The following is a 16431-nucleotide window of genomic DNA, read 5'->3' on the forward strand; positions in this document are numbered from 1 at the left end:
TTAGAAAGATTTCATTAAAAGATTTGCAAGGATATTACTGGGACTGAAGGGTTTTAGTTATAGGGAGAGGCTGGATAGGTTAAGACTTCTTTCCTTGGAGTGTAGGAGATTGAGGGGTGACCTTATAGAAGTTCGCGAAATCATGAGGGGCATAGAAAAGGAGAACAGTAAAGGCCTTTTCCCTTGGGTCAGTGAGTTCAAAATTAGGGTTAAGTTGAGAGGAAAAAGATTTTAAAAGGGACCTGGGGGGTAACTTTTTCATGCAGAAGGTGCATATATGGAATGAGCTGTCAGAGGAAGTGGTAGATGCAGGTACAGTTACAATATTTTAAAAAGATATTTGGATAGGTACATGAATAGTAAATGTTTATAGGGATATGGGCCAAACACTTGTAATTGCACTAGTTTAGTTTGAGAAATCTGATCGGCATGGATAAGTTGAGCCGAAGGGCCTGGATGCATGCTGTATGGCTGTATGACTGGGGTGGCTTGGTGGCTTAATGGTTAGCACTACTGCCTAAAAGTGCCAGGATCCTAGGTTTTATTCCATCCATGGGCTACTATTTATGTGTAGTTTGCACAGTTATGCTAATTGCCCATGGTGTCCAGGGATGTGCAGGTTAGCTGAATGAGCCATTGGAAATGTAGGGTTACAGGAAATGGGGAGGGGGGGATTCTGGATGGGATTCTCTTCGGAGGGTCGGTGGGGACTCATGTCTTAATGGTTTGCTCCCACACTGTAGGGATTCTATGACTCTAAGTAATGGGATTGATTGATGCTGGTGTGGTTAGACAATTAAGGCATGATGTACAGATCTTGTTAAAAGAATCAATGATAATAGCTTGTGTGGAACATTGACTGTTACATCAGTTTCATTCTCACTTAATCACATTCTAATTATTTTTTCTTCTCTCCACCATGTGACATTTCAGCTTGTTATGCACTTTGTTAAGATCAGTTTGAATGAGCAGAAATGTCTTAGATTCACTGACCACCATCTCTCGTCCGTGCTTCTCTAATTGCGTAATAGCTAATTTGCCTTCGTCACTCAACATAACAGAAGCATTTAGCTTGACTTGGAACTATTGGCACCATGACATTTCCACTTTACTCAAAATCTTTTCTAGAAAGCAGACGACAATTTTCCATACTTTTACATAATGAGGAAAAGATATCTTTTTAATTGGAATGTGTAAATTATATGGATGTACAAGGAGGCACATGCCAATAGTTCATTTAGCTGTTTTGTAGAGTGTTAACATGATCTTTCTGCAATAGCATGTATTACATTAAAGATAGAAAAATTTTATATTTGTTCACTTTTGAGAAAATGCATTTTTTCACGCAGAGCTTTAATGCAGACAGGCCTTGATCTTTGTCAGAAAATTAGCAACCATGTTACAGAGTATTAAAAGCACAAAAACGGGCCAATGAGCTCAATAGGTGTTGTGTATGTTGCACGTGAACATCATTTCACTTCTCCCATTGAATCCTATCAATATACCCTTCTATTAATTTTTCCCTCATGTGTTTATCCAGATTCTCCTTGAATGCATGTGTGTACTTCATCTCTGTGAATACTTATGATAGTGAATGCTATATATTCCTACTCTCTGGGCAAAGGACTTTATTATTTGTATTCTTGGTGACTATCTATATTTATGGCCAATGTTCCCTGTAAGCCATGTAGCAACCCAATGGTTTCACTGACACACACAAATCAGCCCCATTCAACCAGGGTTCATGGATTTTAATAAATCAACCATGCACTCCAAAAATAATAATTTATTTATGGACTCCAGTTTTGGCCTCGCCTGCAAATGAAAACATTGCCACTGAATCATCTCCAGCAAATCATTTCAAAAAATCTTGAAGACCTCAGCCTTGTCACTCTAGGACTGCACATCATAGAGAAAAATACCCCCGAGCATTCAATCTTTCCTGCTAATCTCTCAATGTTGATGTCACTCTGTCCTTTGACGCCAATGAACCAAACCACTTTGAAAATCTATATTGATATGTACCTTACATGGAGTGTGCCAGAGTGATCCTTGCTTTATCTTTGTGAACATTACTTCCATGGGAAATAACCATAAGTTGTACATAAAAATGAGAATGAAGGTTGCCCTCTACCTCACCTTTGCCAATTGTATGAGATCTGATTGCACTCCTGAAAAGATCCTGCAACAGTTTTGGATAATGGTTGACTCTAAGCAACAAATGAAAAGTATATCTGACTAAAGGTTACTAAACTATAACCCCTTGTGTCTAGAAGTCTTGAAAGTAAGAGAATAACTTCACTTCAGTTGTGGGTATAAATTCATCCATCTTACACTTTCAACAAGCTATTCTGGGGAATTGAGTTAGAATAAATGTCTAGGCTGCAAACACAGCCCTTGATAGTGCCTATGCTGAATAGACCAACAGGTTTCATTTTATTTTTGAAATGGAAGTTCAAGTCAGATGATAGACCATGCCATCAATCAGGGCTTCTTCAAGTCTTCATGGTGTTAACAGCATTTAGTTTGAATTTGCAAATATGATTAACTGCAGGCTTCATATGACATTGGATTAGAATTAGTTGGTCCAGATCCTTCTCTCCTGCTGCTTCCTACTTGAAGCAATACTTTTTCATATTGGTTGCTAAACATGTGATTAATCTTGTATTTCAGCTTTTATTTATTTTTGTTTTAAATTTACCTTGATCAGTTTGTTATATTTTTATTTATAATTGATGTTTAGTTGCTTTGCTTTAACCATGGAAAGGAGCTCTTCATACATATTATTTATTTACAATTATGTTGTGATTGCAGTTGATTTTATAGGTGGATTTGATTCATTCTCCGTCTACCATGTGCCTCAGAAACCCTCTCATGTACTATTAAAGCCAGTTTATCTGTAAGTAATTACCTCCTGTCACCCTAATGGCGTTTTGTACTAGCAACACGCAATACCTTTAACCTGTCTATTTTCCATTTTAGCAAACTTGTCTGAATATTGGTACTGATTGGTCACAAGACAGAAGCTATACAGAATTCAGTGGGGACAAATTTACAGTATATCCACCATCACTGGGTGCTTCACTGGCTTGTAGTGCTAAGTGAAAAATGGGCATGCCTGAAGTTCCTATTTGCTGCACCTGTATGTGACTCTGTTGAAATCATGGATTCCCCAGCACCAGCTCTACATTTCATTTAACATTCAACTCTTGTTTGAGACTCCAAACCGTATCGCTTTGCACCATATGCTAAACCCAAAGGAGGAAGATTCCTGTAAAGGGATAACCATTTTGCCACAAAGAACAATTGCTCATTTGGAATGCAGAGTAACAAGATTTATTAGATAAAAAACATTAATGCTCATCATTACAGCAGTTGAGGAATAGCTTGGATCAGAGGTTAAACACATGTCAGAATGTCTTTCAGTGAGGTCTTCTCATAGTTTCCTGAATTTGGTCTCTTAATTCATGGTGCCTTTTGAGATTTTAGCCAAAGCAACATAACTTTAACATGCACACAGGCTCCTTCATGGCTTTACAACTTAAATGTTAATTTCCTAGTCTATCTTAACTGCAGTAGCTGCACATTTCACAACTGCTTGCTGAGTGCTTGGTAAAGTAGCTGCACTGTTCACGGCAGCTGCTGAATGAAAGCAGCTTCCTAACAAGGACTGCTTACTTTCTCTTCAAGCTTTTAGCCCTAATACTGATCTGGGTTTTCACCACAACCCTCAACCTATGATAATTATCTGTTGTTTGGAAATGTCCCACACTAGTGCTAATTTCCTAGCAAGTGTTCTATTACCATCTCATTCTCTCCCACCAAGTGCTTCCAGCAAATACCTCTGACAAGTGCTAGCCCTTGATAAGTGCAAAGACCCCTGGCAAACATCTTATTTTTATACCCTTTCTCAGGCAGCTTTTACAACATTCAATCTGAATCTGTATACCTATGCTAATGCAACAAATGACTTCTTCCCAAAAAATTCAATATACTGTGGATGTTGGAGATGTGAAATGAAAAACTTAAAGTGATGGGCATATGGCAGCGATGGCAGATTTGGCAGTATCTCTAGGAGAGAAACAAAACTAACGGTTTAAATCCAATTTGACTTTTTTTGGAAAACTAATGTTTACAATTCTCAACCTATGGGAAGAGTGCTGATTGACTTTCCTACAACATCCTAACCTTACGTTATACTCTATGTTTACAGTTCTAATTTCGGTTTTCAATTATTGCTAATGCTGGCCTCATTGGAGGCCAAATACTGGACGTGTCCCAGTGATGACCTCTTGTGCACTCCTGTTTATTTTTCTTCTTAAATCTACATTATAGAGGTGGAACTTAAAGAAATCTCATTGTAAAGACTTTTTATCATCATTCCAGTAATCAATGTACTAAAATAAAACAGCAAGTGTTAAAAGATCCCTTTAATAAGCATAAGAGAGAGAATAAAGCATTAGTTGCCTGTCCTGACAGACAGTTGTTTAGTTGTGGCCTGTTGTTCCTGATGTATTTCATGCTGGAAATGTTTGTGATGGGCTATATCTAAAGTTAATGCTTAGCTATTTCATTAACATTGAATCAAAGATGTTGATCAAAGTGCGCACTCTAAAAATTAAAAAAAATTGAGGATCAATGTACAATAGAGGATCAGAGCCAATTATTTGTAAGATTTCCAAAGAAATAAACATTTCTTCCACAGTCCTGGGTTAGTACATACCCTTGTGATCCTGAATTTAAGTCAAAAATCAATGAAGAATCAATGCATATGCTACTGCAGGGTTACAATTTAGTATCAGTTAGATGGACTGTGAATATATCCCAATTCTGAGCTTTCCTTTGCTCCAAATGGATTGGAGAATATCCTCAAAAGAACATTATGTGTGTTTATTTTTCATTTGTCTCCATCCTGTCTGTGTTCTTCTGTTGCCAGGCTAAGTACCAATACAATAGATGCTAGTCAGGCTGAATGAAAAGACCATATTCAACAGTTAATTGCATTAAAAATTAAATCATTAAATACTTGTTTTTATTCATTCATGAGATGTGGATGTCACTGGCTAGGCCTGCATTTATTGCTCATCCCTATTTATTAAGAGTCAACTATATTACTGCAGATCTGGAGTTACATATTGCCCAAACCCAAGGAAAGCAGATTTCTTTCCCTGAAGGACTTTAGGTAACTGGATAGTTTTTCCCCCCTGTAAATCTGTAATGGCTTTAGGGTAACCATTAGACCCTTCATTCCAGATGTTTCTTTTATTGAATTTAAATTCCACCATCTGCCATGACAGGATTTAAACCCAGATCCAAAGAATATCACCTGGATCTCTGGATTGATAGTCCAGCAATAACATCACTAGGCTATCGCAAATGTCCTGCAAATTCCAACACGGAGGCCCCTATCGGCAATAAGAATCTGGGGTAGAGGAGAAACCTGTCATTGATTTAATTCTGAAGGCTTAGTAGAACGAGCACTGAAGCACCAAACTTCTAAACAACTAATCCTGATTCCCAGTTGTCAGGCCAGCTTTTACTATCATAAAGTTATTCCTTGTAATTCCTCTGCTAGTCATTCTTTTTGGACAGTGTATTTTGTTCATTATTAACTAGACTGCTAGATGGAATGTCCTCTACAGGAAGTTTTATGTTTGGGAAAATGGAAACTTTCTGTTGTATAATTGCAGCAGTTTAATATCCATCACTCACATGACTCTATCCCAAAGAAAGCTGCATAATAGTTTGTCCATACCTAGTGATTACAAATAATTTAATGTCCATTCCTTTCACATTTGTTTTAAATTCTATTTTATTCTTTGCATTTGGACAACGTAGCAATAAACTCATACTGCCACCAGCAAATATTGTTGTTAGCTCATTTTTATATCTCTTATTTCACTAGAGCTTTTGATAGCTTGCTGGATGATTCTGCTTGTACAAGTTGTCCTTCAGTACCTCACCCTTGGCCATTACTCATGTTAGCCCTGACAGTGATGGTTGACAGTCTATTTGTTTGTGGGGTCTTCAAGGCTGAACCTGATTCAACCTTTAACAGATACCCATTCACTTACTATAGAGGTCGATAGTTAGTGATTTTAAACAAGGAAAATCTTTTCTCTCCAAACCAGAATCAGCAAGTTCAATTTTAATTGCCTGTATCAGATCAGGAATCAAATCTTGCCTGGTATGTCTCACAAATCCAATGTCTATATTCGCTGCGCAATTGAGGAAACAAATTGTTTTAAGTTACGTAGAAAAGGCTTAAAAAGGTGGTCAAGAACATTTATAATCCAGTTTCTTATTTTCTCCACAGGTCTACATAAATGAACAAACTTCACTACAGTACCTCTTTGAAGAAACCATTGCAACAAGACAACAAAAATTTTAAAAAAGCTCACACGTTTCCAAGAATCACTTTGTGAAAGAATTAATGTTTTGCGTGTTGCAACAATTTATAGTCATTTCTAACATAACTGCATTTTCTTTTGGATTACCATAATCCACTCTTTTGCATGCAGGTACAAAGAAGAGTTGCTTGTTCGACATCAGAGATATGGCCATTATACCAATGAATTTGTTGGAGCTAAACCTACATTCGGTTTGCATGGCCATAGATGCGCAGAACAAAATATGCCCATTTTAATAATGTCATTTCATAATTTGAAAATACGGAAAGTAGACTTTGGGTTTTGAAGTGTGATGCTATAACTTTCTATCCGTTAAGTGGTTTTTTACAGAGGAGCTGTTAGCTTTCTGGATCAGAGAAGAAGTATAGCGTTCAACTCTATTAATGTGCCAAGTTGCCAAGCAAAATAAGACATCTTTTCTGACAGAAAATTTGTTTAGCTATAATAGTTTTCCAATTATCAATGTATGTTTATCATTTGTGTGGTAATCAGCCCACTGTTCATTGTTTTTTATTGTGAAGTGTTTTGATCTTCAATACTACAAATTCTTTATTTTCTGCAAGGTTTGCAAGTATTGTTTCATAAACAGGAGATGCTCCTGCATTACATTAGCATTTCATTCAAACCTTTGCTCACATTCCTTTGCAGGGTTTTTGTTTGGACACTTCATTGAGTATGATCAGTTCACCTTAGGCTACTGTACCTTTAATTTACATTGCTTGTTATGAAATGTGGAACCTGCACTAAACTAATGTTCATGTCAATATAAAGATCGGATGAAATCTGTATCTTAAAGATAGTTCTGGATCTAATGGCAAGGAGGTGTGGATATATGTAAGAATTTTCACCAGCACAAATAGGATTAGGGCAGCAGCTGATTTTTTAAAAAAATACCTATTGGATATTAGCAATTTTCCCACTCCACAGTAAATGGTTAACTGTGTAAAGTTTTTTTTGATTAATGTACTGGTCTGTGGTTAATTCATAATCTTGATTCTATGGTCCCATCTGATAGTACTTTCACAACATTGTTAGTAGGAACTGTGCAATATGCTGAAGCTATTTTGTTTAAACATTGGAAAATGCTGAAAGATGTCTGAGTAATGGAAAACACAACACAGTCTAAGGAATATCGTACAAAGAATGCCACACCATCCTGTATGTTACAATAACTCGCAAAGGAGTATACCTAGGCTTCTGGTGGGTCATTTCATGTCTCGTCAGGTGAATAAAATTAGTAATATCATGAACGTATACATTTTTCCAGGAATATGTACTAAACAGTTCAAAAAATAAAATTTTGTGTTTTCAAATTTTGAATGTCATTCATAAGAGTAGGGAGTACTGGCAGATATATGGGACATTACGCAAAAATTATAATTTTGTGCAGAGCATCATAACTCACATTAGGCATTAGTTTGTAGCAGCATGCTTAGTTTTAGACAGTGAAGGAAGTGAGAGTATATACCTGCCCTGAGTGTTTTGTTTTTGTGAAGAAACTTTTGATTATTGTCTGTAGCCAGTTGTCCACTGTCCAACAATGTCTATACTCTGAAAAAAAGATGCCATTGCCTACTGTTGGCAGTGTAATTATCATCTCATTTGCAATTTCTCAAGAGTAAAAAGAAAGTTGTGGGTGGAGGGGGGGATTTAGGTGAAAGAACAAATTTTAAAGTACAGGCAAAGTATCCAAATTTCATCCTTCCTACATTTAGCTATTGTTTGGAGCAACACTGCCCTCTTCTGTACAAGAATTTACACTGAAAGCTTCAATATCCTGCCGTTTATGCTTGAATGAAAACTTTGCATAGAATGCTTGTTCCACACATACTGTGCAGGCTTGTCAATGGCTATGACACTAACAAATGGCTGTCTGACAGAAAATCATTACTGCTCGCGTTATTAATAGAGGCAGGTCAATAGAAGTGGCATCAGCTATATGTCTACAGAATGTGCCATCAAGGCCAGATCAAAAGACCCAAAGCATAAATAACAAATTCGTAATCAGTCAGCTGTAGTAGTACACAGTACAGACCTTGAATAAATATTGAAAAAAACAACTGAAGCTCCTAGGCTGGCATTAAGAGAAAGCTTCAACAAAGCACATTTCATGAAGGTCAGTTGGTCTAATTTGTTTAATATTTTACTAGTTCCATTATTATTGACACATTAATAGTTTGATTATTCTTCCAAAAATAATTATGATTTAGACAAAAAGAAAGTTTTGATCAAAGGATGTGAGAATTAAACATACTAATGCCCTATGAGGAAGTAATCTGGTATAGTGTGGAATTTAGTATAATGCAGGTCAACGTCAGAAACCCTGCCCATTTGAAAAAATATTTTAAAAATATTAAAATATTTAATTGTGTGATTGATTTTATATAGCACCTACAGTACCCATGAATTTGGAGTATGAGGGCCAAAAACTGGGAAGATTTACATACAATGTTGGACCTGGCATTTGTAGACCTGGGCACTAGATACCCAGCTACAAAATAACACAATCTCACTTCTTACACAATCTTGAGGTAAGGATCCCATTGGTTGTATGATAACGGGGGTGCCAGTAGGGTGTAGCTAGGTGAAGCACACCAAAATTTTGTTTTGATTGCTTGGCTGTCTAACACACAAAAATTTCAAACTACTGAGAAATTTTGTTAGAGTTTCAGTTTGTCTGTTAAGGAAGGCAGTCTCTACACAAAAGGGCAGATGCCAATTCTTAGAGAGGCTAATATTAGCTTTTTGAGAACTAAGACATAAGGAAGGAAATAATTGCTCTTTTTGCACGGCTGTTTTGATTCTATGGAGGCAGATAGTGCCACATGATCCCCGACATGGATACTTTTTCAAGAAGAGAAGGTGATGTAGTGATATTAGTAATCCAGAACTCTAAGTAAATACTCTGAGGGCATGGCTTCAGTATTCCATCTAATTTTCCACCAGCTGCATGGGGCTCCGAGGTGGAACAGCAGTCTGTGCCACAATCAGTGTACCAATACTAATTGCCGTGACCGGAACATGAGCGCAGCTTAGATAGAATGTTGCTTGGGTTCAAATCCAGTCACAGCAGAAGGTGGAACTTGAACTAAAAAAAAAATTAACTCTGAAATTAAAAGTCTCATTATCATCAACCTCCTCGAAAAAAAACCTACGTAGATCATTAACACACTTTAGGAATAAAAATCTCATAGCCCACATATGACTCCAGACCCACAGAGATGGATTTGATTCTTAACTGGCCTCTGCGTTACCCTAGCGAGCCACTCAATTGTATTTAACTGCTAAAAAGTAAAAAGAAAATAAAATTGGATGGAAGAACTAGCATCCATTTAGGGACTAGAAACAACACTAGCAAACTCAGCCCTGGTAACCCTGCAAAGTTCTCTTTACTATCATCTGAGGGCTAGTGCCAAAATTGAGAGAGTTGCCTCACAATTGAATTAAGCAACAGCCTGACATTGTCATACTCAATGAATCATTCCTTATAGACAACGTTCAACACAACACAATCATGCTTCTTGCATATGTCCTGTGTCAATAGCAAAACAGGTAAAACTAAGTTGGTAATACAGTGGTGTGCAGGTTGGGGGGTTGCTGGAAGTCCTTAACATTATCTCTGGATCCATGAAATCTCACAATATCAGATCAAATATGATTACTAGCTATCCTGCCCCCTCCCATTTTGAACTTCCCTTGGTGGAGGCACTGAGGATGGCAATGGCTCAGAATATACTCTGAGAGGGGACTTAAACATCCATTTTCAACACTGGCTCAGCAGTACTACAATTGATCTGGCCCAGTCAGACTCAGCTGCCAAACTGGGTCTGTGGCAGGCTGTGAAGGAAGCAACAGGAGTGGATAATATGCTTGACCTTACCTTTACCAATCTACCTGCAGCAGACATATCTTTATATGACAGTATCAGTACGAGTGATTGCTGTGCAATTCTTGTGAGGGCAAAGTCCTGCCTTCACACGGAGGATGATCTTCATTGTGTTGTGTTGACATTGCCACAATCCTTAATGAGATAAGTTTCAAACTGATTAGCATCTCAAGACCGAGCATCCATGAGGACCTCTGGGGCATCAGCCAAATCAGAATTGCATTCAAACACTATATGCAACCTTATGATTCCTGAGGCCACCAAAGCAAGGATTTCTGACTGGACGCACCATGCTGCCACTACTGAAGCCTATATTGCAGCCACTGCATTACTGCCATGGCAAGGAGGGATCGACTGGACCCTCCAAATCGCCAGCACTGAAGCAGTTGCTCAAGTCATTGTCAGTTCAGTTGCCACCTGAAGCCACCACGTTGCCACAACAGTCACAAGGAATGAATTAGAACCACCATGTTGTCACCGCTATAGCCATTGCTGAGACCGCCACACTGTCACCTGGAGGAACAGATTAGACTCACCAACAATGAAGCCTTCGATAAAACCACAGTCACTGGGTCACAAGAAGTGGACGTCTGGGTCCACCATGCTGCCATCACAGCAGCAGGCCCTTGCAACTGCCTTCCTTCACTACAGCCACAGAAAAGAAGGTGAACTTTAATACAAAAGAGAAATGAAAAAACAAACAAAAAAAAGGACAAAGAAGAATGTGGCTGGCCAGTTTAGCAGGGGCTTATGGGCACACAGCCCAAACACTTCCTACTCTGTAACCACTGCCAACTTGAAATTAATGTAGAAGAGAGTGTTGTGGTAGTTAGAGGTCAGTTATCTCAGTCTCAAGATATTTCAGCAATATTCCACAAGGGAGTCTTCTAGGCCCAACAGTCTTAAGCTGCTCATCAATGTCCTTCCATCCATCATAAGGTCAGAAGTGGTGATGTTCACTGACGACTGAGCAATGTTCAGTATCATTCAAAACTCCTCAGATACTGAAGCAGTCCAAATCCAGATACAACAAGACCTGGACAATGCCCAGGTTTGGCAAACAAATGTCAAGTAACGTTCACACCATGCAAGCAGTGGATAATGACCATTTCCAGTAAGAGACAACCTAACCATTGTCCATTGATATTCAATGACACTGCCCTTGCCGAAACCTCTACTATCAACATCCAATGGGGGGGAGTGATCACATTGACCATAAACTAAACTGGATCAGACATATAAGTACTGTTGCTACAAGGGCAAATCAGAAAAGCTACGAATCCTGCAATGAGTAGCTCACCTGCTGATTCCTGAATTCCTTTCCACCATCTTTAAAACAGAAGTCAAGAATGTGATGGAATACTCTCCTCTTGCCTGGATGAGTATGCTCCAACAACAATCAAAAACCTTGACACCATCCAGGAAAAAGTAGTTGCTTGCAATAGCAGCACATCCACTTCCTCCACTAGCAACACTCTGTCGCAGCAGTATGTACCATCTACAAGATGTACTGCTGAGATTCACCAATGTATTTTAGACAACATCTTCCCAGACGACACCCATGATCATCTAGAAGAACAAGGGCTGCAGATATAAAGGAGCGCCATGATCTGCAAATTCTCCTCCAAACCACTCACCATCCAGATGAGGAAAATATTGACATTCCTTCAGCGTTGCCAGGTCAAAATCCAGGAAACAGCCTCATGTGGATACCTATACCAAATGGACTGAAACGGTTCAGGAAGGCAGCACACTAGCACCTTTCCAAGGGCAACTAGGATAGGCAATAAGTGCTGCTCTGACCCTCAACATGCCCATGAATGAATAATTTTTAAGAATCATTTGATGAATATATCTGTTCCATATCTCCCACGCCCCATTCTCTCCAAGAAACCAAATGATGCACGTGGTTTTAACCAGCTAAAAGTGCCCAACTTAGCAACCTTTTTATTCCCTACTGTTGACCAGCAGACCAATTGATCCATTCTGGCTTTGGTCTGCAAGGTTATCAAAAGCCAAGCAGGAAGACATTTTGCACAGATATCAGATCTAAACCTCCTGACTCCATTAACACATTATGATGGTTTGTCAATGATCAACAATTTGCCTGTGCACGTATTGGATTAACAAGTCTTTTTCTGATTTGAACTTAGTTGGTAAGCATGTCATTCTTGATTTCTAGCCAAAATAGATATCATTTATAAAACAAAATATCAGTAAAGTTGTTTCAGGATTATGTCAATGGTCAGAACCAAACAAACGGTATTTTACATGTGTGGATGTAGTAAAAGGAAGTGTAAAGGTGGGTTGCTTATTTTGTCACCTCCCAGTAAACTATGAGTAATTTAACACACTATGAAGTATATTCAATTTAAAAGCAGGAGATTAACAAAATAGTTCAGATAAAGAAGGTACTGATGTGAGTAAGACATAATGACAATTTTTTTTATTAATTCATGGGTTGCGGGTGTCGTTTCTTAGACCAGCATTTATTGCCCATCCCTAATTGCCCAGGGGGAAGTTAAGAGTTAACCACATTGCTGTGGGTCTGGAGTCACATGTAGGCCAGACGAGGTAGGAATGGCAGTTTCCTTCCCCTAAGGGCATTAGTGAACCAGATGGGATTAGGATAATTCAAATCTTAGTAAGGGTCATAAAGTTTACACTCAACTCTGTATCTTTAACTATAAAAATATTAAATTTAACAGGACAATAAGAACACAAACTGAGAAAAGCTACATTGAACTGACTTGGAAAAAGTTTTTTTCTTGGCAGTGTCGCGGTAACAGCATAATATTGTGTAATAATAAACAAGTTTCAATAAATCCATATGTAGCACAATTCTTCCAATGATAAACAGGCTGGAAATGACTGTTGAAAATATTTGTGTACAAATGCTTAAAATGTTCTGACAACATATTTTTGTCCTCCTGTTTATTGTAGGTGGCAATCAGTTTAAAAGCTAAATGTTCTGTTTGAATAGCTGATAGTGGAATGTTGGAAACTAACATATATGTTACCCATTGAAACAGAAAGGTGTACACTATTTAAAGATGTTGAATAACTTTTCCAAAACTTTAGTGCTTTATGCAGTGTGCACTTTGTAGTTTTGAAAGATGCAAAGGATTTTTGTTTATTCATGCCACTCGCTCCTGGCCTTCACCTCTAGTATTGGTTCCACGATGAGCAGGAGGAAAGAACGAGGTCAGTAATATCAGCACATGGTTAACAGTTATGGCTAATATTGATCTCTGCTGCAAAAATGTAGACAGTATTAAAGCGAATAGCATCAATAACACTAATTGGAAAGAAAACAACATTCATCATCAGAAAACAAGCACAGTAATGAGCTAGAGTCATTATTAAATTTTGAGAAATAAACGATGAATGAAAAACAAAACACAATAATAGTGTATTGGTAATTATATTCTGGTTTCAGTCATCTTCTTACAATATAGGAATTAACCCGGAAGTGCTGCAGGGCAGGAAACCTACTGATAACCATTTCATCTGCAGATGCAGTTATATTGGTCTGGTATCATGATTGGAAAAGCATTATTTTGATTAGTTAATAATCCTGGCTCATAATTGTGAACATGTAAAGTCATTAAACCATTTACAGAGTGGAGAATGTAAAATCATACAATGTAATCATTGTGTTGTAATTGACTCATGATTCCATCATGTGATATTATAATACATAGTACTAGGTTCATATGAAGTATGCATTGCAGCATTGCAGATCACAACATGCTGTTTATTCATTTTTTTTATGGCACTGTTAGTAGGCAGTCTGTATTGCTTCTTATTTCTTTTTATGTTTTGATGTGTTGAAAAATAATACAAACTCTTTGTAGAAACAAAGCCTTTAACAAAAACTTATGATTGTTAACAGAATTCTAGATACAAAGATGTGGGGATGATGGGATGGTCTTCCCAAGCAATTTACAATCCATCTGGAAAAATAAAATGAACTGTGAAATTTCTGTTTTGTGAATATTTACAACTTTTTAATGTCTACTTGCCATTGTACAGCATTTGTAATTTTCTTCACATATATTAAACTTTGCAGTTGTTTTATATTCAAAATAGTAAATTCATGTTCATTTTCATTATTGCTGAACTTTTTTAAGGGATTTTATGTGTAGTAATTTGGAACAATATCGTTCTTGTCACAAAACAATTTTTGTTAAGCAGAACATGAAAGCAAACATTAATTTGACATTTTTAAGAATTCAATCTCACACAACTGAATGGTAATGGGAATTCTCTCCACAAGTTACGGTAAATTAGCTAGATTTTGTATTATGCTAGTCTTTCTTGCCATATTATTGGAAACTAAACTGGATGTTATGTACTATTTATTGATTACAAATCACAACGTAAATTGATTGTCAGAATTCTTAATAGATTTAGGATTACCTATTAGTTGAGTTACTAATCATTAATTATCATCAATAATCATCATGAACAAAGCAACTGAAGAAAACAAGTAGCAAATATTACAGAGCGATGACTGACAGCAATGGTCAATGTCAGAGACCATAAATGCGAAAGATTTCTTAAGGAATAATTACTTGGATTGTTGACAAATGAACAGCTTTGGTTAGTCTATTTGCACAATTACCAATGTTAAGTAGTTATACAATTCGTCACAAGAATAGTTTGATTGGAAAGCTGGTGTTGGTTTCTTGAGTGTTAGGGCAAACAGTCCTTGGGATTTGAAGGCATTATCTGTATCTATTCTCCCATGCAAGAAGCTTTCAGAGTTCTGGGCCATGGGTAGGCTTGAAGTTTCAATCAAACTCCCATATCAAGGGATTTTGTTAAGGTTGAAGAAATGGCCTTAAAACTTTCTCAGATAAAAGATAATCAATTCCTCTGAGATTGACTACTTTAATATTTTTTTTTGCTCCTTTAGGAATGGCATAACAATGACAATAGTTTAATCCCAAAATATTAATCTCTGAATCATGACACTACTGCTTGTAAAATTTGCCTCATTATTCACAAAATGCATTCATTAAGATCAGCTAAACCATGAGTCTTGTGTTATTCAAGACAAACCTGAGAAATAGTGAAAACAAAATAGAATATTATCAAACTAAATGTATCAGTCCATTTCCAGGTGAGTTTTGCTGAGTACCTGCCAGTATTGATCAGCGCCAAAACCTCATTAGCACTGATCCATGCCAATGCATTCAATACCATGCTTGTACTGAGGCACTATTGGTATTGTTTTCAACTTCAAGGATGTTCTGGTTACACTCTGGATAAACTTCTGTGGTCTCCCAAAGGCAAAATGCACCTGAATCTCCTCAGGGCAAATAATTTGTTGCTCCTAATGGTTTGATGTCATTGAGATGTGATTTAAGTTCAGCATTTTTCTTGTCTCTAGAACTCTCAGAGCAAAATTTCACTGTTTATGAAGCAAATGTGTTATGCATGTGTTACGACTTAAATGTACTTAAAGTTGGCGAATCTACTACCGTATTCATGTACTGTTCATCCAGCTCTACACCTTGTTATCTCAGATTCTCCAGCATCCGCAGTTCCTACTGTCTCTTTTTTAATCCATATTGTTTTCATTAAATTTTGCTAAACCCTGAGGTCAGGTGTTGCCTGTGGCTATTTCAAGTCAGTATTTTTTTTAAGTCCATGAACATCACAGGTATTAAATCAGATGATGGTATTCAGAATTAAGCATTTTTTATAGATGTGTTGTCATGTTTATATTTGCTTCTTGTATTTTGTATTTGCTGTCTGACAACTTTTTAGATTCTTTCCAAACTTTGCTCATGTTGAGATGAATAACCTTTTCATCATAATGAGTATTACAATATGTATAATTCTGCTAAGACACAGTGATGGCTAACTGCACATATCTGTTTAACAGATGACATCGAACAGCATAAAATAGGAGATGTGGAGATCAATGAAATTTTTTCTGAAGTTTGGTGGAGGGGCATTTATACATTGTTAGATGCTTAAAATCTTCTGGCTCCTGGTCAGGAAAAGTCATTAAATTATTGATGTGTAAAGTACTTTTGAAATATGAGACAGTGATTTGTTTTAACCTGTCAATGTACATTACTCATTACATTTACATATTTTTGCATTTAGGAAATTCCGCTA

The 16431-nt window shown here is 37.2% G+C and overlaps 1 protein-coding gene across 5 annotated transcripts in view; it reads left to right on the forward strand.

Moving 5' to 3' along the window:
- The window catches only part of LOC125461628 (sodium/potassium-transporting ATPase subunit beta-1-interacting protein 3-like), a 193583-nt gene extending 179258 nt beyond the window's left edge, over positions 1–14325 (forward strand). For 4 of the 5 annotated variants that reach the window (XM_048550569.2, XM_048550568.2, XM_048550565.2 and 1 more), the window contains 2 exons: positions 2815–2899; positions 6317–14325. In XM_048550569.2, coding sequence (XP_048406526.1) covers positions 2815–2899; positions 6317–6326 — 95 coding nt within the window. In that variant the 3' untranslated portion in view covers positions 6327–14325. The remainder of the gene's footprint in view (positions 1–2814; positions 2900–6316) is intronic. The other variant, XM_048550566.2, reaches the window with a different exon arrangement.
- Positions 14326–16431: the final 2106 nt, after the last annotated feature.

Source organism: Stegostoma tigrinum, chromosome 19 (genome assembly GCF_030684315.1).
Source record: "Stegostoma tigrinum isolate sSteTig4 chromosome 19, sSteTig4.hap1, whole genome shotgun sequence".
Taxonomy (NCBI): domain Eukaryota; kingdom Metazoa; phylum Chordata; class Chondrichthyes; order Orectolobiformes; family Stegostomatidae; genus Stegostoma; species Stegostoma tigrinum.